General features: G+C 41.3%; 2 protein-coding genes across 4 annotated transcripts in view; both read right to left on the bottom strand.

The window, feature by feature from the left end:
- tmem145 (transmembrane protein 145) overlaps nucleotides 1–3343 on the bottom strand; it is a 31492-nt gene extending 28149 nt beyond the window's left edge. The window contains exon 1 of the mRNA XM_028426372.1: nucleotides 3201–3343. Coding sequence (XP_028282173.1) covers nucleotides 3201–3311 — 111 coding nt within the window. The 5' untranslated portion in view covers nucleotides 3312–3343. The remainder of the gene's footprint in view (nucleotides 1–3200) is intronic.
- An 830-nt stretch (nucleotides 3344–4173) lies between these two features.
- On the bottom strand, nucleotides 4174–27567 carry lipeb (lipase, hormone-sensitive b). 3 transcript variants are annotated; one of them, XM_028426357.1, is made up of 15 exons: nucleotides 27450–27545; nucleotides 23330–23370; nucleotides 19953–20194; nucleotides 19020–19304; nucleotides 18337–18427; nucleotides 17937–17963; nucleotides 17136–17281; nucleotides 16639–16824; nucleotides 16046–16198; nucleotides 13441–13585; nucleotides 11852–12079; nucleotides 10488–10673; nucleotides 9370–9551; nucleotides 8393–8659; nucleotides 4174–7829 (listed from the first exon to the last, which is right to left on the bottom strand). In XM_028426357.1, exons 3-15 carry the CDS (start codon nucleotides 20190–20192, stop codon nucleotides 7425–7427), a joined length of 2541 nt encoding a protein of 846 aa, XP_028282158.1. In that variant the 5' UTR covers nucleotides 20193–20194; nucleotides 23330–23370; nucleotides 27450–27545; the 3' UTR covers nucleotides 4174–7424. The 3 variants fall into 3 exon arrangements, with proteins under 3 accessions (XP_028282158.1, XP_028282156.1, XP_028282157.1); XM_028426355.1 differs by lacking the exon at nucleotides 23330–23370 and having other exon boundaries at nucleotides 27450–27567; XM_028426356.1 differs by lacking the exons at nucleotides 17937–17963; nucleotides 23330–23370 and having other exon boundaries at nucleotides 27450–27567.
- Nucleotides 27568–27571: the final 4 nt, after the last annotated feature.

Genomic DNA, 27571 nt, shown 5'->3' with positions numbered 1-27571 from the left:
GGTAATTTCAGCAGACAACATTAAAGCACAGACATGGCTTATGGATCGGAAATCTTCACAGATTGTATCGGAAATTTACGATCTGTGAATTGCGCTGGTGTCAAAACCCGATACCGATACTGGATCGGATCAGCCCCATCCCTAACTGCTAAGGCAGTCCAAATGACCTCCATGTTTAAACAGAATTAAAACATGTTTACAGCCTCATGACTGGGACAGGAGTGGATGGTAATACAGCCCACCTCGCTAGCTTAAATTATGGCTTAAAGTTATTCATAATTAAAGCTATGGCTTCTTTGAGTGACAGGTGGGTGTCACCTCAGGTCATGAGTTGCCTGTTTATGGTACCACCGGCCCACCTCAGTTCTAGTCTCCTTGCACTTCACTGCTTTGACAGAGTTGCCAACAGACTGTAGCGTTACTAAAATTGACCCTCCCACACAAAGTCTTTAGAGAACCAGTGAATGCCAATTTGTTGGGCGATGTTATGTTTATCTTTACATACAAACTGTAATGCTCACATAATGTCATGTGACCTCACAGGAAAGCCATCTAGATGGGAAAAAGAAGAAGTGATACCTGTTCTTCAATGCAAACTAGAGATAAGATTATAACTAGCTGTTTTAATATGAAACAACAGCAGAATGTTAGCTAATGTGGACTGAACTGGACAACACATAATTGAAATAAGACACTGTATCAGCTCGTTTAACATAAGGTCATAGGAAGCCTTTGCTTTGATAAATGTTCAACATCAGTCTGCCTCATACAGCTCTGTATGGACTTCAACACCAGAGACACAGATGAAAACAGTGCAGATTTACTGCCTTGCTTAGAGGTCTTTTGCTGAAGGGGAACAAGTATTATTAATGTCTAAAACTTTCCCAGCTGGTTTCTAAAACCGTGTCCTTCTTCTGCCCTTAAATCTGCAGCAACACAAAGGGACATTTTATCAGTGTGTCCATATGCCACGAGCCACTCAGACTAATTGTACATATCGACCAGCCTGTTGACCAGTCTGCCGCACCAGTGCATTTGGATAACTGTGCATGTGTCTCCCTGTGTTTCTCCAGCCACTCCACAATTTTCAACAGTTCAGCCCTTCCAGCGTGGTAAATTTCATTTGTGAAATTACAGCTTTGCGCACAGCCTGGCTTCACCTCTGCTGAAGACGCTGATTTGGCTACAGCATCAGGGGACAGAGGCCGAGTTCATTCTGGGAGTGAGTGAGTAAATGTGAAGTAGAGTCAGTGGGTGACCTTGGGGCAGGAATGCACAAGTAAGACTGATGGAGAGTTTTACACACACACAGCATCGATACGTCAGTCCTTGTGCTCCCTCATGTCATTCAAAGTGCTGTTTGCTTAGGTTGCCAAACGACACTTAACTGAGGGCAAGAAAAAAAATCTCACTATAAGGTTTAAGAAAAAAAAGGAGAAACTGCACACCTGCATTAAAGGAAACATTCACTCGTTGTAATTCATATTTTACTGGACTTGTATTTTTTTAAAAACTGCCTGTTTGAGGACACCTTGAGCTCTGGGAAACTGTAATTTGCACTATACATCCCCAACAATGGAGACAATGCTGTTTAAGTGCGTAATTTACATATTTGAGTCCTTACATAATGTGACAGGTTGACTGAAACTCTATTCCTTCTTACTGCAGAGTGCTAGAAGAGTAGATGGCTGTCCTTGTCACGTGCACACACACACACACACACACGCGCACTACTATAACACTTGGAAGTTGCCCAGTGCAACCTATCGCTGGCCACTGAGCAGCTCCACTGGAGCAGGTGCAGATTCAGCGCTGTGGTGAAGGACATCTCAGCAGCCACTGATGGATGGATGAGTGCCTCTTGTTCAATTTATCCATTCTGATCCCTGTATTCATCCTCTGGGATTCATGCCGGTGACGTCAATCTGTGAGAGTTCTACCATAGTTTATGCAGAGAGTATGTAGAGGAATAATTAAAAGGTGTTAGTTCAAGCTGAAAAGTCCACGTGTGTGATCCTGTGTTTGTGATCCAGACAGCAGCATTGTGATGTGAGGTGCAGCAACAACTCCCTTGCTGTGCTCCACTGTGGGAACTACAGTCCCTGAGGCTGATGAAACAATGAGGTGGATAAACATGCATTTAAAAGACCAAAATAGGTCTAAATTCTGCTTTGTCAAATGTAGTTTTTGTGGTTTGTTATCATTTTAAATGCTGAATTATCATCAGCTTTCTTATGTTTGTTTACCTCTCCAGGCTCAGCTTATCACTCTAAGTCTTCTGTTGTCTCTGAGAGAGTTCAGTATGCAGAAATTCCAGCAGAATCAGATTATTCTAAGCACCCACAACTACCATGATCTAAGGCTTTGTTTGACAGTGTTGACAGCTACTTTGTCTGCAGACCCGGCCTGCACCGTTTAACTCAAAACAAAATGGTAGACAGCAGCACTGTCGTCGTATTCCTCATTGATGTCAAACTTGAACCCAACAAACTCGAGTTAAAGCCAGCCGGAGATGTGAAACAGCAGGTGGTACTCTCCTTAGTCCCAAACGGCCCAGAGCTCCCTGCTCCCGCTGCACAGTCAACATTTTAACTCGCAGATCTTGTCAGGGAAGCTGTGATGTCGAAGCTGATCCATCTGACAACAGACCCCAAACCCCCTGACCGCGCATGGCTCCACTGAGCCCCCGTTTCAATGCACCGCTGCGCGCCACAAGCCATATGACGCACACCTGTGACGGGTCCTCTAACCAGAAACAGGGGGAAAAAAACAAACCTGCTAATTTACATTTTAGCATGGCAACCAAAGCGCACACGTTAAGCTGCATCTGTCTCAAAGATAAGTCATCACTACCGGGGGCTTGACTGGCAGCCGTGGACCAGTAGTGTGTCGTTTACTGGGGCAACAATGATGCCAAAGACTAGAATATGGGTGATATATATGACGCACAGATGGCGCGCAATTGCAAGGCAGAACAGAGGTGAGTGTGTTTCATATGGCGGCAACAAACAGCCACGGAATGCGAGGCAACTTGACTGGTGAATTGGTCATAGTCCCCCCCGTGTATCCGCGGAGCAGTCCGCCACGGAGACACCTGCGTGCGGATACGCAGTCAAGTCGGTGTTGCACTCCTGTGAGTCTGTTGCGGTGTCATTGTCGCAAAGCAACCCCGTTAAATGACAAGAAAAGGCAGCGCTCACCTCTTTAGTGTTGACGACCCCTCTGACGTATTTCCCGAGGACTGAATCCACGCAGAGGACACTGGACAGCACGGCCAGGCACAGGAGTCTCTCCCCGACCCTCACCTCCATCTTTCTCTCTCCCCCGCTGTCGCTCGTCTGCTCTCTCGAGCACCCAGAAGCCTGTCTCTGCGCGGGAGCGCGCACAGAGGAACGGCGCGAGAGGGAGAGAGAGAGGGGCAGACGCGTTCACGCTGGTTCCTTCAGTGCATGTGCCCCCCCCCCTCCAGCAGCTGAAGCGGGATGCTGCTGCTGTGACTGTGTGTGTGTGTGTGTGTGCTTGTTTGGACTGGGGGGGGGGGGGGGGGGGGGCGAGTGCGCGCGCCCGGTTCCGCTCGTGCTTTGACAATGCGACACGTCCTCACATTAAAAATGCCATGGCTGATTGCAATCATGTTTTCATTGGAGGTCACACACCTCTAATGAAGCGGCACTGACACAGATGATGCCTGCATGGCCTCCTGGTAAAAATAAAGAGCTTATTATAACCTTATCACTAATCAGCGGGGTGCATATCAACAGGAACGGCTGCGTTACTGAAATCTGCTGTTCATGCAAAAGCAACAGTGGAAGAAAGAGTCCTCTGGTATCCTCTCTGTAGCCTAAACTTATGCTTGTTTCAAACTTAAAGTAACTACAAAGATAATTTTACCATCTCTGTAGAGAAATCACATATATCTGTATTGTGTATTTCAGCTGACACACTGTATTTAGTTTTTTTATTGACCTTTCCTGAAGTCCTATAACAGAATGACAATGATAGCAAAAATTGAATAAAGTATGGTTTTGATATTTATACATTTCCAAATGACATTTATATAAAAAAAATCTAATTCCATTAGAAATAAAGTATCTCTCTTAAAATACATCCTGTTCTCTGATGTTTAGTTTACCTTTAGTTCGGTCAATGCTAAGAAAATTTTAACAAAAGGTCTCATGGGAGAATATATTTATTTAGATAAAAACACAACAATAGCCTAATAGACACAACAATCTATTATGGAATCTGCAAAGAAATGCAGTCAATCAATTTGCAATCAATTTGATTAACAAATCTCAACGTAAAAATTTCTACATGAATCACAATGTTCAATATACATTCTTTTTTATTCACAGGTTTGCACTTGTGGTGTTTTCAATAACAGTTAAAACAAGCAAACCTAAAACATATTGTAAAGTATATGGCTTGTTTTTTAGTTTGTTTTCATTCTTTTTTTTAAAGGCTAATCACATCATATATCAGAAATGATGTGGTGCAAGTTGCATATGGAGTGCAGACCGGCTATGACATTGGCTAGCACCTGCATTATCAATAACAGCAAACATTAAAGAGCAAGGACAGTACATCTGTTACAAGACTGGCTGCAGTCTTTGGTTCTGCTTCAATGAAAGACAGTATTTATCATAAGGAAACATTTCACTACAATAAACAGCATGAGGAACAGAGGTTGTGAACGGAAAAATGATGTGATTCTGGTGTGAAACTATACACATATACAACGGCTGAAGTAACAAGCTCGTGTTTGGAGCAGTATTGCACTTTACACTGTCACGCTTCACTAAATCAGCCTGGGGCACACAAGAGTAAAACTGCAGAGGTATGCTTCAAAACTTAACTCACTGAATATGAAAAAAGCAGCATTATACTTTACTACCACAGTCTCCAGGAAGTTTTGTGATTATAAGGTTGTTCCTCTGCAAATAAATCATCAACACACAGATACTCAGAGCAGCATTAATTTAAACCAAATAAGTAATTTTACAGTTTCAGGCAGCATTTAAGCATCAGAATAATCTACATTGTGACTAAAACACTGAGCATTTACCAGCACCAGATGGGCTCTCTGGTTCATCACCTGCACTCAGGTTACCTTGAAGCACAATGGATCAAAGGCAGGAAGGCCAAAACAGGGCTAAACACCAGGAATTTTCTAGTATGCACATAACTCATTGAAGAGAGTGCTAAAGATCAGTTGACCCTACTGTCCCCAAAATGTAGCGGTGTTTCCAGCATTGGTGATGAGGTTAAACTCAACAACAGATGATCAATACTGCATATGAAAAACTGATTGACTGCACTGTCACCCCTGTCTTCATTTGAAGACACGACACACAGTGAGCTCATGTTTCCCCACATGCAACAGACACTACTGTGATCCTCTACAGACACAGGCACCTAGCAAAGGAAAAAAATAATAATCAACAATGACGTGCATGAGCTTGAAATTAACTTGCACTGATCCACAAACTACCCCAAAAGTGCAGTGTGAGCATAAACAGGGACTAATAAAGCATGTACGAACTTCTCTGACAGAGTGTGTAACTTCCTTTCCTCTTCACAGGCTTGGTTCTCTCCATCAATCTGACTAAAAATATTGCAGTAAGTAGTTTGAGCTGACAGGACTGAGTATGGTCTAATCCTGTAGCATGACTTTGCTGCTGAAAATCCTGCTCTTCTACAGGGGGAGGATTTTGCACTGTGAGCATCAGCTAAATCCTATTCATCACACAGCATCCCTCTCTACAGACCTGGCAACCCCAGTCCTGTTACCAGGCAAGGGCAGGACAGTGCCAGCATTGTTGGCATCTATATTTAGTTGGACCTGATAGAGGGGACTGACCCTCTGAAGGACATTTTTGTGTACTTCAAAGTGCTTTGATGGCAGCACGCTCAGAGGAGTGTCCTCAGGTTATTGAAAACAAAGTCATGCTCAAATTGACAGTGGGGAGCAGAAATATCAGGACCACCAGCCACGTCGAGTTGGACACATACAAGTTAAGTGGCTTTTACACAGCACTTTTTCGTTGCTTTTCTTCATGGTCACGGTCCTTAAAGTTTCACTAAAAGCCTCCGATTGGTTTAAAAAAAAAAAAAAAAAAAAAAAAAAAGGGTTGGCAGACTGGAAGTCCCCTGGCTAGTGAAAAGTGGTACTTTGACACAGTTCATACTGTGCAGAGAAGTGAGCAATAATACCTGTTGATGGATAGGGACAACCTGAGAGGAAATCAGTGCAATGAAGTTTAAAATGTGTATTGATAACCTGCTCCTCTATCTTAGAAGCATCTACAAATTCCACGGTAGCAGTCAATAAAATGCAGTTATGTCAGCCCTACAAAAAACACAAGGCAATATCCACACAGGGTACAGTGTCCCTGTGTAGGACTCTACACTTACTCTATCTTATCAGTATGTATTACTGAGAGTGGGCTATGAGCTGAACTGGAAAGGCCAGGAATGTCAGAGCAGCTGGAGCTACAAAAGCAGGAGGTAAATATTGAGAAGACTTAAACATATGGAACAAACATAAGATTACATTAAATAATAAAGTATAAATCAACAGACTGAGTCGTGACAGGCTTTGTCATGACTCAGGGATTACAACAGCAATAGAAAAACAACATATAAATACAAAAAACTAATATGTGTGCATAGGTTAATAATATGATTAAAATCTGCCACAGCATCACCAGAAGGAATGGGATCAATTCATTCTGTTTTGAGTCTGTAATTCTATTTGTGACAGAGTCAACAGAGTTACAATCCACAAAGTGAGCTGTATTGACTGCCAATGTAATGAAGAACACAATGTGGAGTTATTAAGTGTGATTTAGAGTGGGTCCCTAAAGGACAAGTGGCCATTTTGATGGGGATGACTCTACACAGAAGTATATAGTGTCTCTGCCACTATCTGATTAGGGCCCCAAATGACTGCATTGGCTTAGATGAATCACCCATTCAGGCCTCGTCTCAAGAATCTTCTGCACTGCTTTATGTCCAAGCCTCCTCTGGCCAAACGACCACTCCGTTTAGTGCATCCGTGGGCGACTGCTGGTCTAAGTAGCAGCTAAATTATCATTTTGTTTTAAATTATGACTTTATATTGTGGGTGTGTTCGTTTTGTCTGCCAGATTTAAGCTGTTACAAGATGGTGCACAGACAAATGGCATGAACTCTAAAGCACATATTCCAGTGCTTCACCTCTTTTATTATTATTTTTTTCAAACACTGAGCAACGTCCTAGACTGCAACCTTCTGCTTCCCATTTTATTTTTCTCAAATGCTTCTTTGTCTCACATGTAGGCATTCCACTGCCTAAATTTGTCTGACTTTCATTTACTCTTTCACTCTTCCCTCCTCATGTGAATAGCAGTCCCCCCCACCTTGTTTTATACCAATTACCTTATTTAAGCACCAATGCCACCAGCATCAGTGTTATTCTGGGCTGCCACAGAGATAGAGCCCTCCCCATCAGCAAGTTTAGCCCCTCTCCCAACAGCCAGCTCTCCTCCTTCAATGGGGTCAACAAAGAGAGAACCAGTTTCCCCAGAAGTGGCTGACACTCCCCTATCGGTCCGTTCCAGCTTGCGGTGCTTGCGTGGCTCTGGGGGCGTGTCCTTCTGGGTAAAGACAAAGCGAATTCGCTCCACACAGACGTTTGCAGCCTCCCTCGTCTCCTTGGAGAGCTGCGATAGGCTGAGGAAGCCATGGGGGAGGTCGTCCACGATGCACAGAGTGACAGGCTGGTCTATGTTCTTTAAACGCTTGGCAAACATCACAGAGTCATCCAGCATGGGATCCAATGCACAAGCCTGGGAGAGGGAGAAAGAAGTACGAAAGGGGAAGGAACAAGAATGGTGAAAAGCAAATTTGGATTCCCTTTAGACATGTCAAGAATCTTAATTAAGGGAAAGAGAAAAGGGAGCCAACCATCCTAGTCCTTTGTCCTCTTTTTGTTTCCAAAATTCTCTGATTCACTAAAACCCCTTTTCAGCACTTTCATATTATCAGTCTTCTCAAAAAAGAAAACAGGCTCAACAACAGGCTCAACATCACACATCCCTCCCCTCATACTGTGTCACTGATACCTGTAAACACCACTTCCTAGTACACTGTATATGTTCCATTTTGAGAGAGGGGTATGAGGTACAATCAAAACAGCGAAAGTGATCCAAACAATACAATATATTTCACAAAGTAAAATCTGTGACAAATGGGTCGCATCCTTTTACTGAAGAACACTGTGTTTCAGCTAAAAGCTCCAAATAAAAGATGTGGTGAGATTTTTGATTCTACTCTCATAAGATAAGAGTGCGCAATGTACAACTGACCAAACACTAGATTTGTGCAAGTAACCTTCGAACCGTCCTCTTACCACAATGTGTACAGGTGGCAGCCCTTTCAGCATGCTATCAGGGGCCAGCAGAGGTGAGCAGAAAGGATCCTTGACCACTGGAGAGCTCTGCACCCTCATCTCAGCCAGTTGCTCTGACCGCAGTGGCTCAAACCCTAGAGGGAACTCCCTGGGGTGCTCTAGCTCTGACCCGTCCTCTCCAGCAGGCGGTGGTATGGCAACTGAAGACAGGTCGCTGGGCATAGAAGAATCTTCATCCTTGGACAGGAAGAAATTCACATCTTCTGGCTATATAAGAGAAGAGATGAAGAGTTGATCAGATCATGATAGAAACTAAAGGATCGAGAGAGAAGGTAATAAAGTAAATAAGAAGTAAACTTGGTTAGACACACACACACTTTGTCCTTGTGAAAATCTTCTTGGCTGAGTGCCAGAATCTTAGCTGAACAATTCCCATTTCAAGGAGGAAAAGCACATTTAATGCCTTACGTCACCACTGCTTGCTATTTTTCCCCAAGCCTGCCACTAATCCAGTCTGCCTGTGAGAAAAATACATGCAAGGATAATCTGTAACACCTTGCCAGTACCCACAAACCCGGAAAGTTTTAATATTCCGTCAGCATTTCAGTATCCAAATCTGTTTGCGAGGGATGGGTGACTTAATCTCAGCTGAGTTCATAAAAGTAAAACATGCACATCACTGCAGGGTAGATAGCACTGTGTGACACAGAACCAAAATATTTGCACACTCCACTAATGTTCGATATGTTAAAAGGGATACAACTTCTAACACTAACAGTGTGTTAATGTCACCATCCCAATTACACACATTTCTACAAAAACAGGGTAAAATACCACAACATAACAATTCCCACTAACAGCAAAGTGTATTTAAAGCAAGAACCCTTGGCCATTTAACACCATTAACTTTTTCTGGATAAGAGCATCATGCTGAGAGCAAGCTAATCTCAATGTAAACATGTTCAAGCGTGACATACAGTGCGCTCAGAGAGCAGCGGTGCACCACGAGGAACAGAACTGTTGTGGGATCCCAAGTCCTGGCATGTCTGGCTCTTCACAGACAATTTCCTGCTGTGGAACTCGGAGGACTCTGTAGGTACTGGAGGATCAGCATGAGGAGATGAGATGGACGCCTCTGAAATGCTCTTCCTCACAGCATCTAGTACACAAGATGAAGAGGAGACGAAAACATTACTGAGGCAAAAATGAAAATATTTTCAAATATTTTCAGTAAATTCCTGAATGAAAAACTACACCACAGACACCCAGAGTCACTTTTACTTAGTGCAATGTTTTCACTTATTAAATGTCCTCTGGTCAGCAGCCAACAGTTAAAAGCTGAAAATGCAAATTGTGATGTATCAGAAAGAAGAGAGGAGATGTAGGTGGAGGAAATTTCAAAAAATGCTGTCACAGTGATATCACCATCCCACCCCAAGCTGTCAAAACACAGCTGTAAGATTCATCATGGCTGGTCTGCTCACAAAGCATTACCCAACTCCTGGCTCTTTAATAATGAACCATCTCAGCACCATGATGGCCTTTTAATAATGCACATTCACCAATGACACTCTTATTAGACTGGACTTGCAGCTGTGGGGGTGTCACCTAGCTAAGGGGACACCAGGGAAATTACAATTCGCCACCAGATTTACGGTGGCTACAATTAACAATTACTGTCAAAGCCCTGTGCTCCAAGGAAGTGAATTGATATGAATGGGGCTATAAGATTGTTATGCAACAGAGGGGGATAAAGCGATAATTGGCTGGTTGAATGCTGAATAAGGAGGCTGCATGTTAGTGATCTCCTCCATATGGGGTGTAAATGAACTTTCAGGGAGCGGATGTTGTTGGACTCATAACACTTACATAAATGGCCTTAATGAACACACTGCAAACGTGGGAGGTACACACACACACACACAGATCTGAACAGTGATCAAAGACTTGAGCATACTGCATTTACAGAAAACTTTAAAACACAATAGCTGCCAAGCAAAATGAAATTATACCACCCACATCTTATGTAACGATCCCACCTGTGTAGGTATACACACACCACAATAGAAAAATAGCATTATAGTTGCAGGTATACCAGTGACTCCTGGTGGTGCCTCTGCAGCTGGGCTGGGGGAGGCTGATGCTCTGTTGGGATCCAGCAGAGATTGGATCCAGTTGGAGGCTCCCTGTCGGAAATCTCGCAGCAGCAGCGCTGTGTCTCTTCTTACCAGAGTCAGTGTGCTCACCTTCTCTACCTGCTTTTCAGTTTGCGGCTCATTACCTGGAGACAGAGGCATAAAGGGAACGGTTGAAGACAAAAATAAACAAACAAAAGAGTGTTTCTTTTTTTTGTTATTCTTCAGTAAGCACAAATGAGTGACAACAGAGAAGATGGAAAAGCAATCATAGGAAATATATAATTGCCAAGTACAGACACAAAGTGCAATCAATATTTCCATACAGCTATTACTATTACAGACATGATCGCACTGTGATGATAGTTGAAGGGAAGAAAAAATTATAAGTGTTTTCAGCTACTGAAAGGATAATCAGCAAGGACAATATCTCAATGATGGTGTTTGCTATTGCTGCCAAATTCTATTGGTAACTCAATTTATCAGAAGACATGTTCAAAGGTTTCCAGAATTTACAGGCATTGTATATGAAATATATGTGAGTTGTTGCTTATAGCATTTGCAAACTAAAACAAAATATTTTAAATTAAAATTAATTAATTTAAAGAATTTTTATAAACAGTTTGTGATCAGCCATGAACATGAAGGTAACAAAAGTGACGCTCTAGCTAGGCACTTGCTGCTGAATGCTTTGTGAAGTTATTGCAGTCTGTTACTTAGGTGTGCATCACTGCTGTTGGAAATGAGCAGAAATGATATTTTTCCACTGTTTTTTGCGGTACTGCTGGTATTGTGTTTTTTTTGTATCAAAAAGACGAGGTTAATTTTCTTAACTTGCTAGTGTTATCTCTATTTGCTTGTGTTTTTTAGGCAGCAGTGCGTTCTTTACCACAATGGTGAACGGTATTTAATTCAAGGCTGATTTTGTATCTTTAAAGCCTAGAAAATTCTGTTTACCCACTGTGTACTACATAAACAGTTGATGACTAATGAGATACTGTCCCAAAACTAAGAGGTACCGTCCGTGCAAGAAAATCATCATTAACTGATGCATCACCAAAGATTGTTTTACTAAATCTGATGTTTGTGCCTGCTATTTCATAACCAAGATAAGGTAGGATAGATTAATTAAAAAGAAAAAAACATAATAATCATTTATGTGGTAGACGCCACCGTGTCATTACTGCTGATACAGGCCATCATGTTAATGGATATATGAGATGAAGCAGCAGACAGAAAAGTGCTACTTTAACTTTACCAGACAACAGCAAAATTTAGCTTCATTTTTTTGAAAATACATACACACGTGCACACACACTCCTACCTGCGTAGGCACTGAGACACCGGGATAGCACGCTGAGCGGCAGCAGGGGATCCATAAGTGTTAGCAGACGGGAGGGTGATGCGTAGGCCGTCAGCAGGGTAGCTGGATAGGCTGCCACAATGCCATCTGGCATTCGAACACCAAAGGCAGCAGCACGCATCGATGTCGTCACACACAAGTTGCCACCGGCACTGTCACCAGCCAGACACACTTTCTCACCTGTCCATCCTGGAGGAATAAGAAGGGGAAAAAAGTCAGTATGAAGGAAAAGAAACACAAAAAAAAGCTTGGTGACACAATCTTTTTTATCATCATCACACTGATGATGTGAAAATGCTATGAACAGGTGTCGTCTGTCTCACAGCTGTGATAATTGTCTTCTTATACTACAACGTTAGCATAATCCCTGTTAATTTGACACAGCATGCTTCAGTGGCTAAGTGTACTCCAAACCAACCAGATGCTTTCTGTCTGAACACTGAGCATCACAATTTGTGTGATATTGCAGAACAGCAAGTGCTGCAAGAAACATGCAGCATGATCGCTTTCATAGTGATAAATGAATCCTCTCAGGAGGTACAAAGACTTGGTGACTGTTTGCTGAGGATTTAGAGAAACACCCCGCAGACACCTTCACACCAAAGTAGGAGAGTTTATCCCTCCTTGTACCTTCTCATCAACTCCAATAACTTTCTTCACTTTTATCTGGATATAGTGAAACTTTATAATTACATACCATGAATTAAAAAAAATAAAATAATCAGAACTCTCAATGCACATGACTGACTGTTCATCAATCTATACTTAATACCCATAATAAAGTAGTAGTGAAATCTGTTTGTTTGTTTTTGAAAAGCTTCAGCTTCAAACGTTTCTACAAGCATTTCACACCTAGATTTGAACAGTTTATCCCATCTTTCTGGGCAGATCCTCTTAAGTATCAATAGACTGCATGGGAAACTACCATCTAAAGGTCTCTCCTCCAGTGTGTCCAGCCTTTAAGTCAGAGATTTGACTGGGTCACCAAAGGACAGAGACTCATCCAAAAGCCTCTCTAGTACTGCCTGACTCAATTAGTGATGCTCAGGTAAGGTCTTTTTTAACCCTTTGGTCCCCCAGCAGTTTCTTGGCAGGTTTTTTTTTCATATCCTGAGAAGGGCCAGATCAAAAGCCGTTCTCAGTTTGGTTGAAAGACTCACTCTAGGATGAAGCGTGTTAGTTAATGTCTATAATTTCACAGTAACTGAGGCCACTGTACTCACAGGGACACTCAAAGCCTCAGAAATAATTTTATAGCTTTCACCTTATCTGTGTCTTGCCATGGTTTTATTGCATAGGTCAACAGAGTTGTTGGCTGACTTATGGCTAGTACCGGTAAGTATAGTGCAAATTGTGTGTCTAAATAAGTTATAGGACAGTTAAGGCACACAAGCCTAAGGTCTAAGCACTTTTATAAATGTGATTTTTCAAACCAACGTCAAAAAGTGACAGTCTAACTCCTTTGTGAATCCTAAAATGTAAACAGAAAATGTACAAGGGCATATTAAATAAAACCCTCCAGTATAAACTATGCTGTGTGTTGTACATACCAAGAAGGTGGTGGTTTCTCAGAGCCCAGCAGTAGGCATAGAAACACTCTTCCAGGGCCCTTGGGAAGGGGGCCTCAGGGGCTAGAGAGTAGTCCACTGATAGGATGGGAACACCAAGATCCTGGGACCAACTCTTCAGATAGGGCTGCACAGAACAGACCACAAATATATGTGTGGTTAAATTTCTGAAAATTATCAAAAGGCAAAGAAGCTGCAAAACACGTGGGAGTGGATACAAAGATAAAAAAAATTGAAAACGATGTGACCCTCTGATGTCATCTGTCTGCTTTCTGACTTAGTGTCTAGACAAAGGGAGAATGAGCACTGCCCCCAGTAACCTTCATTTCCTTTTTCTCATAGCTCAATAACAAATCCACATGTCCCATTTTGCAGAGTATGAATAAAAAGGACAAAGACAAAGAGGTTTACAGAAAACACACTCAGGATATGTTCTCTTTTTGTTGTTACAGTATTACCTGTACATCTGCAGTGGCATTGAAAAGGGCATAAAAACATTTGTGGCAGAATATTCTTCCCACTTTACTCTTTAAAGCATGGTGTGTATGTGTGTGTAATCTGCAATGACCAGTGATTTAGCACAAAAAAAAACAAAAGAAAAGTATCAAGCCGTTAGCTGTGCTGCCTTAAAGCCTTATTTGTAGCAATAAATCTAAAAGTGAGAACACTGACAAGTAAGTGTGCATGCAGTTCAGGAAAGGCAGATTGTGTGACTCAGTAAAGACACTCCTGAGGTGTGTGTGAGACGGAGCCATTGTTGGCAGTCTACAATGAGTGTCAACATCTGCCTGATTTATTATGTAGATCTGTCAGTCAGACAGTTTATCATCTGCCTGCATAAGAAGAACCAAACACTCGCTCCTAAAATACCCAATGCAATACAGGATCTATCTATCTGGACATTATCCTGGGGATCAATTAAGTATCCATCCATCTACTGTACAGCTCGCTGGTCAGAAAAGAGCTGTGTGTTTAGACCCAGGCTGGTTATTATAATTTTATATGACTGAGAAACCTCTTCACATATACATGCATCCTTTACACACACTGACCAACTCCCGGGGTCCCAAATCTGCTGTCAAAGCAGGAAATAATGGGAGCTGCAGGCCTACTCATTCTCAGAAAGGTAAAGCACTTAATCCACAGTCTTACACCTCCGCTTTCTAAAGCTTGATGTGTGTGGCCAAGTTGCTAAAAACCCAGATGTCAGTACATCTTTTTCTATTTTCTTTTTTATTGTGCAATGAGAGTATCGCAGGCTCCTGTGGCTGAGGTCAAAGTCAATTTCTCCAAGGACAGGAGAGGCAAAAATCAAGGGAAGGATATACTGGATGATATTTTTTGTTTTTCTATTCCCTCCTTCTTGGCCTTGCCCAGAGAATTATGACAAGTACCCATAAACCTTACAAAGGACGCAACCACACAAGTCCAAATAAGACAAGAGGAGATGTGGAAAAATAAAACTGGGTGAAAAAAAAGGATCTTGTGATATTAAAATAATTGAGCAGGAGGATGTAATAAAAAAAGAGCAAAGAAGAGGAGGAGAGAGTAGTCTAACATGTCTTCCATTAAAGCCTGGGGTAATCTTTCTCTGTGGGGCTGTACAGTTCTCCGTTAATTCAACATGACAGCCCTGCTCACCCCCTTCTGATTGCTTCCTCTTATCCTCCGGTTGCTATGCAGCTGCAGATCAAGGATGCCCACGTCCTTTACAATTTCACAGAGCCCTGTCTTACAGCTGCTATAAGTAGCTTGATGCCACAAAGACCGCACACAGCTACAGATGACCACATCAGCAACAAATATCAGAGCAGGGTGCAAACCATATTCTATATAATCTCATTCATGTAAACCAACAGAGAGAACAAACATACACAAGGCAAAAAGTATATACTTAAGTTTGTGTTTGTCTTTCTAGTACACAGATTAACAATTTAAATCTAGGACATGGGATCTCCTCCATAACATAAAAAAATATGTAGTGATTAAGTGTAAGAGAAAACAACAATTTACATATCAGATAGGGACACACTCCTACTAAAAAAATTAATAGCAAAGAGCAAAGGAGGGCACTCACAGGTCTCTTAAAACTAAAGGAAAATCATCTCAAGCATCATGACATGGAGACCAGATGAATCGGGGTGATAAGAACAGGACAGGGACGGTGGGGACATTTCTGCACCAATATCCAAGGACCCCGCTCCAATAGTGATACAGATGTGTGACTTCAAAGAGAGAGTTGGAGGTAGGACTGATCTGAATCTGCTTTGGTAATACTGGCTCAGGTCCTGGAATTACAACACGAGCCAGGCGTCTAATGATACAGGTGTGCTGTTGGTATTCTGATATGTGGGTGCCAGATACACATTACACCATTGGTCAACTGCTCCACTATAAATATTACAAATAGGTCAATACTATCACATAATCAGGTCAGAATACTAGATGGTGTAAATAGTATTTATACCATCTTATTATATTATTATTAAATACTAAAGTATTGACATTGCTAAAATCTAATATTCTGATCTATAAACCCTTTAAAGAAAACTTTAAGGTGAGATGTAGAAGGAGAGTTATATCTCACCTCATGAGACTTGGAAGTCTGGGCCACAAAGCCTCCTCCATGGAAGTGAATCAGGAGGCAGGGAGAAGAGGGGAGACGCTTAGTCTTCAGCCCCAGTGACAGAGATATAGCACCCCCCTCAGAGCGTGAGAGAGACAGCAGAGTTTCGCTGTCCTAGAAAGAGTGAGAGAAAAAAGTAATAGGACTCTTGATAAAGAGAAAATGTAAAATGACCTAATCAATAAAAACAAAGAAATCTGTTGCACACACTAATTCCCATTATGAACAAAAACAAGGAGGAATGGAAGCTGTGGCTAAGAGAGACGGTTTACACTGGTGCAGGTAGGAAAACTACCAAATATGCCATTAAATGTTGTAAAATAGTTTTTCAAGAATTTGTAGGTCTACGTGCTTTTAATAAAGCCCATGGAGAAAAACTAGGTCACACAATAAATACTTAGGCAACAGGGATGTCACAAGAGACAAGTCAAACATAAAAAACATAACATTTCAAACATAAAAGCGAGTCTAGTGCAGAAGATTTGAGTTTATTAAGCTTTTTATAGGATTTTCAAGTAGACACTACAGTCTGAATAGATTAATGATTTAAGTACCTGTCCTTCACGTAAGTCATAAGAGATGAGTCTCATCTGAACAGGAGCGGCGCCGATGTGTGCTGACGGTGGAGGTATCGTTACAGATGCTCTGTGGTTCGCTGCCAGGGGAAGGTCAAAGGGCACAGGGGGCACTGAAAGAGCTCGGTTCACCTTAACTGGAGTGGATGTCATACTGGCAAGACTCTGGGGGAAGACAGAGGTGCATGGACAGAGAAAGAAAAAACGAGAACGTGATGGGCATATCAGGAGAGAAAAAAATGAGACTGAGAAAGAGTGCAAGTTCTAGAACGAGTCAGGTCACTGGAGAGAAAGGGAAACTGGATGAATAAATCATGAACCCCATTGAATAAATTGAATTCCACTCTATTATTGCTAACAGCCTGTAGGCCAAAATGCATAATGAAAGGTTCTTTTACTGGAGAAAAGCAAAATATTCCTGATGCAGCCATAAAATAAAAAAACAGGGCATTGCTTAAGAGCGAAACCATACTCACAGACAGGACCTCAGTCTCTGTGATGTTCCAAAACGTCTTCCAGAAATGGACATCCAGGTTCTGAGTGATACGTTCAAATTCTGCCCCTCGCAACTCTGGGTCAATGGCATACTTCCCTGAAGTAAAGAAAGAGCTGGCTGCCACACCTGACAAAGAGAGGAAGTTGGAAATAATAAGGATGTACAAAGTGAAGGAGAAACCAGAGACAGAGAAAAAAAGATTAAAAGGTTGATGAGGGGGTGAGATGGTAAGAAACAATAACTGATGGAGACAAAAGCTTGAAATGAGAATGAGAACAAAGACAGCAGGAAGGAATGACAATTAAAGCTGTAGCAACTGTATGAACTAGCAGACATAAAGAAAAAAGCAGAAAGCATCGAGTCTACAAGAAAGCAAGAAAAGACTGGAAATTAGTGCTAAAACATAGCAAACCTCTGAGATAAGGCTAGAACTGGGAGCTGTCATCAAACTCAGCAGGGTTATTTGGCTTTTAAATGCTCATAGCACTATAATCCTTTCTGCCACAGGGCCTGTTCCTGTCTATTGCAGAAACACCATATTATAATTCTACCCTGCTTTACTGGCCATCATTTTGGTCAAGGATGGGCAGTAAAAAAAAGAGCACCTGCAATTTTAGACACCATGAATTTGTCAGAGACTTCAACCTGTACTAAAACACAGGACAGCTGAGAGCTGCTAACTGCAGATCAGATGGTAGGAGCTGTGAAGTAAAAGCCACTTCTTCATATAGTCTCTCAGTACACAGCAGAGGACTATGATGAAGGGGTTCAATACACTCACCATATGGTGCAATACTTCCTGCCTCCACTGTGGTGCATCAGAAAGCACAAATAAACTATGAGAGCATGGTCATTTTTTTTAAAGTGAAATATTTATGCATGTCTGTATGTGTATAAATGTGTATATGATGGTGCATGTTCTTGTATGTTTGCCGCTGTATACATCTGGGAGTATGTTGATTAAATTCTGAAATATAGAAGCAGAGGCACACCAGCTAGCCCTCAAGATTCCAAAGGATGAAAGAGCATCTACAATCCAAACACCAACATCAAAAGGTACACAGTTAGGGGCCAAGGAGCAATGAAAAGGTCAGGTGAGGTGGGTGGATGAGTACGATCTATGAATGAAAATATGTTGTTGGATGATGAGCCGGTGCAGATATAGACGACATGATGCTGACCTATTCCTGATTGATGGCGCCGATAGTTTTCTCCAAAGGCCACAAGGCCAATAGCAATGGTCTGAAGACAAGGTCGAATGGCCGGAGTGAACTGGAAGAAAAAGTGGAAAAAAACAATTGAGAAAAAATCTGATTAATATAATTAAACAGGGAAAGTGAAACATAATAGAAAATGCAATATCAGAATATCAGAGGGGTATGATATCAGAGAAGTGACAGAGAAGATGTACAAGATTAAAGATTAAATCTTTTTTGCTGAGGGGTTGGCCTTCTCTTGTTAAGCTTAAATAAGAACAGGATTGCAGTTGCCATTACCTTTATCCGTTAGATTAAGGTCAAGTAATATGGGGAGTTTTTTCGATGCACAACTTGTTCAAATACTAACATTTTAAGGATTATATTCTATTAGTAACAATTGCTTAAAAAATGTATTATTACGTTTGAGGTTACTTTTCATTACCTTTCCTCTGTATCAGTGGGAGATACTTTATTGTAGATAATGAATACATTTTAAACCCCCTACAGCAGTGGTATTTCTTCTTGCTGGTGCCCTATTTTCGCCTCACCTAAAACTCCAGTTTTGGACCATTAAGCACGAGGTACCTCTCCCCGCCTCCCACCTTTCAATACTCTAATATCATATTCTTCACACTGCCTTTTAATGTCTACATAGCTCTTCTCACCTGAAAGCCCAGGCAACGACCATAGAAGCACCCCTTGTGCATGGATGCATATTCACGGATAAAACTCTCACTGAGGCCACTTTCATCCTGGAAAAAGAGGTTGCCATGGTTGTTGTCGTGCAGCATGCGCTGGGCCAGGTAGAGCAGGGCTCGCAGCTGGCACAGTGCATTGCAGTATGCCTCCATCTCGCCTGCATTATGTGCTACTCGGAAAAAGATGCTACGGCGGTTAGCTATGATGTAGCGACCCTTGTGGATGATGTGGAGAAGGCAGCAACGCACAACCTACAAAACAAAAACATGAATCAATAAAATAACATCATTTAATAATGTGCTACCAAACATCAATATTCAAGGATATTAGGTCAAATGTCATTAAGTCAGATAAAAAGGTAAACATTTTCAAAAATGTCATGAATATACAGCGTTTTGCATTATGACAAAGAGGTATGTTTTCCATGTATATTTCCAAAGTCACAATTAAGATCATTGTGGTAAGAAAAAAATTATGTGCCTGAAAAATATCATGTATAAATGTATAGATCAAAATCCTAGGATAAAGAGTAGCATTCATTTGCTGCAGTTGTGGTGGGCTGCAGCAACTGAAGGTCATGATGTTTCATCAATAACTGTACAAGATAAAATACAGTGAATACAGTAATGGTAGATATTTTGCAGCTGGAGGAATTAATCAAATCATATTTGCAACATAAAATCGATCTGTAAAACAAATGGACTGACCTTGGAACAAAGCGATACCACAGCACAGAGGAGCTGGTGAGTGGTTTCTTACAGTGTGCAAAGAATATAGATAAGAATGTATTGCGGTATTGGAGTTTATTATTCACCAAGTTTCAACACGCTGGGAACAAACTGGGATCACAGACATGATCCATGCACAAAAAAGTGACCACAAAACATCACAGATCTTACCTTGACGAGTGAGCGGTAGCCGTTAGCCGGTATGTGCGGATCAAAGTCAAAATGATGGTAAACGGCAGCAAACCCAGAGATAACAGGTTCCAAACTGTGTGCGTGCTCCTGGATCAATTTCATTGTCTCCACCAGCCGCCGTGCTGCATCAACCTGTGAGCCCTTGGCTCCTCCTGAGAAGAAAGCAGCATTTTCCTCGCACACGCTGTACAGGGCCGCAAACACTGCCTTGGTGTCCATCACTAGAAGCAGTAAAACAAAGGAGGTCAGGGGGTGAAGGATGCAAGCAGTCTGTTAATGTGACTAACACACTTCTCAGCTGATCAGAACCTACCTATTAAAGGCATGTATCTCACTATACTACTCTCCTCTAACTACAAATGTACCCTTCTGACCTTACATGTATTACCTTCATCTGTAAAACCAAAGGCAGCAAGATTATTTTCTGTGGTTTACAAAAGTTGGCTGGCAATCATCTTGGCAAGCATAATAAGAAGCACCCTAATCGATATTCTGTGCCACACCCATACCTATAATCAGCATGTAGAAATGGTACCAAGCAGGCTATTACTGGATATATTTTACAAAATGTTCTCTTACTCATATCTGCTAAAGCCCCCCCACCCAACAGCCTGGTGTATGGAAGCTTATTGACAGAAACATGTTGAGCCTTAAAATGAAATTATAAACCAGGGCTACACAACCAAAATCCACAGAGGTCTAGGCAGGCATGTATGGAACAGAAGGAGAAGGCAGTGGCTCTTCGCTAATATCATGCTGCTGGGAACAAACATAGATTAGTCATTCACTGACAAAAACACATAAACACGCTCACATAAGAGCCCCAAAGGGAGGTATACACCTGACAACACACAGCTGAGTGTTTATCAAGTCTGCTCATTTCTCTCTGCACTAACAGCATAACAAGGATCCAGCACTATGTCCCTGATGGAGTCTCTTTGTTGGTCTGTTCACTGCTACCAGGCCACCTGAGACCTCAGTTTCCATAACACCTCTGAGAACTAGTGGGTGCTTACTGTATAGGGTTCCCCGGCATGCTGAGAGACAGCAGAAGGGCCAATAGCTACACAGAGAATAAATAAAAAATGAAGACAGCACTGTCTCCCTTGGAGAAGAGAGAAAAGTCTGAAATTATGGCATGAAATGGACACAGAGGAAACATTGTTTTTTTTATGATGGATGTTATCAGATTACCTTGTGAGACTGAGGGCTGTTATGAGAAGATCGCAGATGATAAGTTCAAACCACTGTTCAAGGCTGATTTTGCTGTGTTGAATTATTATTAGTTAAATTATGCTTACCTAATAAAAAAAGCCACCCACAGCTTTAACACTCAAACTGCAACTAAGAAACAAAAAAACAGTGAATTCCTGTATGTCCCTAAAGCAGCACATCTTGGGATGTGGAGCAGAGGTGAGCCTATGCAAACAAAAATGTGAGAAGACACTACGATAATAAAATATTATTTCAGGGGTGAGAAAAATAATTGCACAATTATTCTGCAATTCCCTGGCATTAAGGAAGGAGGAGACTACTTTAATATAAACTCTGCCTAAAGCACAGCTAGGGTCTGCTGCTCACTATGGTTGTTTTATAGAGAGCGATTTTTCTAAATCCTACATGACATGTTCACGCCCCCCCTTAATAAGGACATTTTTCTTAATTTGATGCTAATTTGCAAAAGTGGAATGACAGAATCATGTCAAGGAGTTTTTAAAAGGTGTTGGAGTTGGCAAAACTGTACTGAGAATATGCTGATGACACTAAACACCAAGCACAAATGTTACATTGTGAACTCATTTAACAAACCAAAAAATGGCCACTTACGTAAATGCACACAATTTTCTTTTGTCACAAGCCAAATAGCTCAATTTATCTGTAAAGAGGACATTTTGTGTGTATGTGTGTGCAATGTTCTTTCAACCTCATGGTAAATGTTGATGCCGTGGCCTAAAGGGAAACGGACGGGTTGAATCAAATCTGCAGTGCTAAATGAGCAGACTACAGATACGTTTTTCATTACAATATCAATTCCTATCTGGGCCAGATTTCACATCAATTCAACACATCACATCATGAAAGGGGTCCTCTGATCATCTGCTTTAAGCTCATCCCATGATTTCAAGGAAACTCCTTACTGAAACAGAATTTACATTGTGCTATCCCAATCATGGCAATTAAGCTTCTTGCACTGAACATCAAGACCTAACGAGTTTTTGGTGGTATCAGGTTTGAATTATTGGTTCCGTCACCACATTCCTACTGGAATACGTTACGCAAGTTTTACACATAATGACAAACACACATACAAATCTGGTATTGGTGCTTCATCTCAGGCCAAGTGCCAGAAGATTACACATAGATTATAAATGTTAGGAGCAATACGGGAAACAGTTTCCTAATGTGCGACAATGCAACCCATTACATCAGCATGAAACTGGGAACACGAAGAGACACAGGGACAAAGTACATCTATAAATACACTTCTGTCTCTTTACACACATTTACAGCAGCGGAGCCCTGAGGGGAAAGCGTGACTAGTCTGGTCAACCCAATCATCAAAATGCCATGCTACAGCAGTCACACCAGTGTGACTGCTGTAGCAGTCACACTGGTGTGACACCCAAAATTAAAATTACATTGCTTAATTAGAGCAGGGGTCAAAACTCTCATCTGAGCAAGCCAACAGTCCGAATGGTGACAGATTAAGCCATGCCTGAACTTTATGAACCTTTGGATCAGCATAAGCTGCTCTGAAACTTGCTTAATAACAATGAAGGTAGTAGGCATTACACCCCTGTATCTAACTGCACAGACAGAAAGTATAATGCGAACGAATTGAGTGTTCAAACATACCATGATCCAGTGAAAAATTCACCTTTGTTTGACCTCAAACATGGTAATAATAAAAGAGTGCAATTACACTGAAGTCAGTATAGATTACAGTATATGCTCTATGGGAGTCAACACAAGATATTGTGACTCACCCACTGGCCTTATCACCACTATCTTTTGTGCATCTACAGGTACATTTTGTAGGCCACCTCTGGCTAAGTCAGAACTAAAAAGAATGTTTCGAAATGGTTTCTTTTTCACTGAAACAAGTGGCTACTGTAAGCCCACTGCAGCCATTAGCTTAAACCAGGTCTCTCCACATTAAAGATGGATGAGGTGGTGATTAATAAATCATGTACAATAACCATCACTAGCAACGTTACAGACATGTAATGACTCCAGCAGAGGTGATACACAGATAGTGTAAATTGATTGTTTGCTATCTGCAGGCAGCTTCTGGCTTTGCATACAATTGGTAGTACAACTAAAAAGCTGGATGAGAAAAAAGTAAAAATGTTTACCAGCGTCTGAGTTCAAGGCTCTGTCCTTGTCTGTCTCCTCTCTTCCACGAATGCAATGAGAGCATGGAGAAAAAAACAGAGTGAATGAGAGAAAGAAAGAGAGGGAGGGAGGGGGCCAAAGAGGAAAGAGATAGGGTTTTCCTATTGGGTTTGTTGTGTGTCCTTCGTCTTTGCAATGCGTCTCTCTATGTTCGTCATAAGCAATTCAACTGAGAAGCACTGCCTTGTTCTTCTGTTTCCTCTTTGCTGATCCCTCCAATGCCTCTTTTAAAAAGGGTAGGGGATCTACAAACAACCCTGGCCCAGTCAACTTTCTCTCTGCATTGGTGAACTGTTGCAGCTATTGGCTGTTCAGTTTGTAACTCCCTGTGAACTTTAACTTAATTGGCAGAATACACATGAACACTGGCAGAAAATTAGTCATGAGATTTGGGAATGATAAACAAATGTTCAAATGTTTTTATTCATCCATACTGAAAAAAAAAATCAACAAAGGCAAACGTCCTGCAGCAATTATCAAACAATTGATGAACTGAATCAGAACACAAAATGTATTTCCCCTTACTAATATAGAGTTAGAAAAAATAGTTCATGAATAATAACATAGAAAATCCTGTGCTATTATATCTTTATATATTGCTCGTGGAGTGTTTGTATTAGGGTTGTACCTCTGAGCACTGGTTTCTAAGTAAGTAAAGAACTGTGAAGGACGGGCCAACTGAAATACTAATAGTCTGCACTGAATGCAGAGCATGATCAACAGGGTAAAAATCTATTTTGGAGGTTTTCTTATTCTGGGAACAATATGACTTCAGTTTTGACTTTTTGACTGATTTCACAGATGGCTTAGTTGGAACATGAACCCTTACCCACTCATAGAACACAGAGATACACAAATACACATGGGAACACTGAGACACGCAGAGACACTAAGGCACTGACAAAAATGCTGCTAATACTGTTGTTGTTATTCCTACAGTTGCAGTAAAAGTCAAAATGGGAAAAACATAGCATTTGCAAAATCACGATGACGGCCAAATATTCATAACAACCACAAGATCACTTATTTACATTGTATAAAGGCTTAACATTTTACCTTAATTCAAGAGCCAATTGTTTGGAATGATTGCTTATGTGGCTGCTGCTCACCAACCTCAAGTCCAAGATACACTTCAACATTTTGTCCATATTTGAATTAAATGGGAGTTAGGCTGACTCAGGTGCTGGCAAGATGACAACAGCTGGAGCCTTCCACACTGAGCTTCAAAACTGCTCACCTATGTGTGATGTCACAGAGACTTTGGCTATCTTGATTTACAGTCAAATGTTTTATACTGTACTTTTTTTATACTCAATCCAACAGTCGTGCACCTGCTCGTATATTTCCTCCTGTGCTTTCCAGTGTACAAAGAGGTACACATTACATAGCAAGCCATGGTACTGCTTTAAAAATGTAAGTCAAGAGTTGTTCTCTTGTCTGGAAAAACCTGTTTGTTAACTTCTATTGAAAAGAAATTACAGGCCCCACCCTCACACAATTTATAGAATTCAGTCTGATGGAGTTACTTTTGAATGTCAGTATGATTAACTGTCTCGATCTTGTCTGGGCTATTTCTAAAATACAGCTCTTTCTTTCTTTTTTCTTCATCAGGCATGAAACAGAACAAATTCTTGGAAATGTTATGTCTGTGTGAAGACATGAATGAACAGTGGTAGATATTCCTTGAAGTGTAACTTGGAATATCTTAATCTTTGCAAGAAGTAAGACTTGGTAGATTCATCAAATAAGACGATATCTAGTCCACTTTTAAACCTTTTTAATGTTTTTTTACAGATATCCTATGTCCGATAAGTATTGTGTCTTTAGGAAGCATGTTTTAAAAATCAGTGGTGGAATGTAACTAAGTATTTGTACTTCGTTACTGTAAGTAAATTTTTATGTATTTGTACTTTACTTAACTAAAAATAATAGTGCACACTTTATACATTTACTCAATTACATTTTGCAGCTAATATCTGTACTTTCTACTCCACTACAAATTTTAAAATGTCTGTAGTTACAAGTACATTTATGAATACAGTTGTGTTCATACAGCAGTGCTGGACTGATGTGAGGTCAGACATGGAGATGGTGTCATGCTGTGTTTCTATAATGAGCCTCAATCATGATGGTGATTGAATCATGATGGTGAGTGCACTGGCTCAGTTATAACTAGCTGTCTGCTAACACAAGTCCATCCATTAATGTCTGATTAACATTAATCATAACATTAATCTATAGCAGAAATACTTACACAGTAAAAATGGTGAATGCCTGTTTTTTATTAGCAGCCTCTCTGTTCACTTGATGCCCACAGCCTGCCTCATGATACACAGACCTGTCCATAGCTGGTTCTGGGTACTGAAAATGTAAATTAACTACACATTGTCAATTTTAATTTTAAAGGTAGGGTAGGAGATTTCGTTCTGATGCACTTTTTGTTAAATTAGTGTAACTTCTCTTTACAATCCGATAGCAACCAATTCGTTGGGCAGTTTTTCCATTAAAACGAAGAATATTAATCATCTGTGGAAGCTATAAAACGCTAAAAACATCAGCCAATCCTCTGGGACGACCCTGCGTGCGGTATGGCTGGTTGTCACTCTCTTCCTGCTCTGCACACACCAGAGAGGTACGTGCATGATGGCCGAAGTCACAGACCACAGCTCGTCTTCAGGTAATGCGTCCATGTGATTGGGAGGGGTGGCTTCGGGGTGAGCTCTGAGAGAAAGGGGGCGTGTCTTTACTTTAAAAATCTGGCTGACTCTGAGTTTTCAAAATCTCCTACCCTACCTTTAAAATGATTACTTTTACTTTTAATACTTTAAGTACATTTAAAAGTAAGTACCTAAGACTTTTACTTAAGTAGGATTGTAACGTAACACCTCTACTTTTACGTAAGTATATATTGTGCTGGGTATTTGTACTTTTACTTAAGTACCAATCTTCAGTACTTCCTCTACCACTGTTAAAAATAGACATCTCTGAGAGGCGGCGCCTACAGCAGGGGCCCTTTGAGTCATGTGTTGGTGGTTTTGACCCTTCTCCCAGATAAAGTACCTTTAAAGTACCACACACATGCACAGAATGCCAAAAGCAACAACAGGAAACTAGCAACAATGAGCCTCCTCACTCGACACACGAACAGCTAACTTCCCTTGAACAAAACAGTGCTCCTACTGGAAAAGAAAATACAAATTCTGATAATCAGATCTAAAAAAGTTAAGACATACATCATTTACAAATTGGCTGTAAAAATAACAGCTGATTTACCTATTTATATGTATATTTAGATGACAGTGGAAGAAATGGTGTGTAGGGTTGTTACAGTTAAAGTGAGAGCAGTAGTTATCAGGAGTGAAACCGTTTCTTTGGGGAGATCAACAGTGCCTGCAGGCAGCACCATGTTGAGTCTCCTGCAGTCTCTCTGTGGCTGTGTATTCGTCACTACAGTGTGTCAGCCTCATCTCACGTCACACAGGCAGGACTAATAACGGCGTCAACATCAATTCGCTTAATCGATTTATGCACACTGCAGTGACAACAAACCAGCACTCCTCCTTCCTCATCCTTAACTCACAATCTCAGCATAATCCCGTTAATCTAGTCCCCTCCCATCTTGGTTATGTTTGAAGTACCTGTTCAGGTGGGTCCTGTCAGTGTCAGCGATTGAGACTAGGGGTAAAGAAGGTGAAAAATAAATAGAAATGAATGTTATGTCTCACATATTTAATGCTCGGCAGGATCATTAATTGAACTGCGAACTAACGGTTCTCATGCTGCAGTTGAGGGAGGGGAGATGCTTCCTACTGGAGGTTTGCCAGCTATCGTGGCTGACTAGTAGTTGTCAACATGTACACAGTTTGGCAAATAGGTCATCAGTGCCTCCTCTTTTTATGTCACACAACAATCACAAGACACGCTAAAGGGAGACCCAGCCGTGGAAACCAGAGAAGACAGCTAACCTAGCAGCTGCTAACGCAGGCTAGCGGGAGGAGACGGCGTCTAAAGGGGAGGGGGAGTTATTAAAAGGAAAACCGACAGAAGGGAGGTTCGCACAACACCGAGAAAAACACTCACCCACTGGACCCTCTTTGTGTTTAGACGAGCGTCTCCCATTCACACCTTTCTCCAATCTGCTACTCCCACTACTCTTCTTGTTCGACGCCATCTTCGCCCACTCTGTTTACGCACCGCCTCTC

This window comes from Parambassis ranga, chromosome 16, assembly GCF_900634625.1.
Source record: "Parambassis ranga chromosome 16, fParRan2.1, whole genome shotgun sequence".
Classification (NCBI taxonomy): domain Eukaryota; kingdom Metazoa; phylum Chordata; class Actinopteri; family Ambassidae; genus Parambassis; species Parambassis ranga.
Note: the sequence above shows the minus strand (reverse complement) of the source record. Positions and strands in the feature narration are given on the sequence as shown.

Coding starts and splice junctions, on each gene's coding strand:
- lipeb (XM_028426355.1), bottom strand. CDS start 27,540: ATGGCGTCGAACAAGAAGAGTAGTGGGAGTAGCAGATTGGAGAAAGGT. Junction 17,964..18,336: donor GCGCCATCAATCAGGAATAG/GTCAGCATCATG, acceptor GATGCACCACAG/TGGAGGCAGGAAGTATTGCA. Junction 13,586..16,045: donor AGACTTCCAAGTCTCATGAG/GTGAGATATAAC, acceptor TGTTCTGTGCAG/CCCTATCTGAAGAGTTGGTC.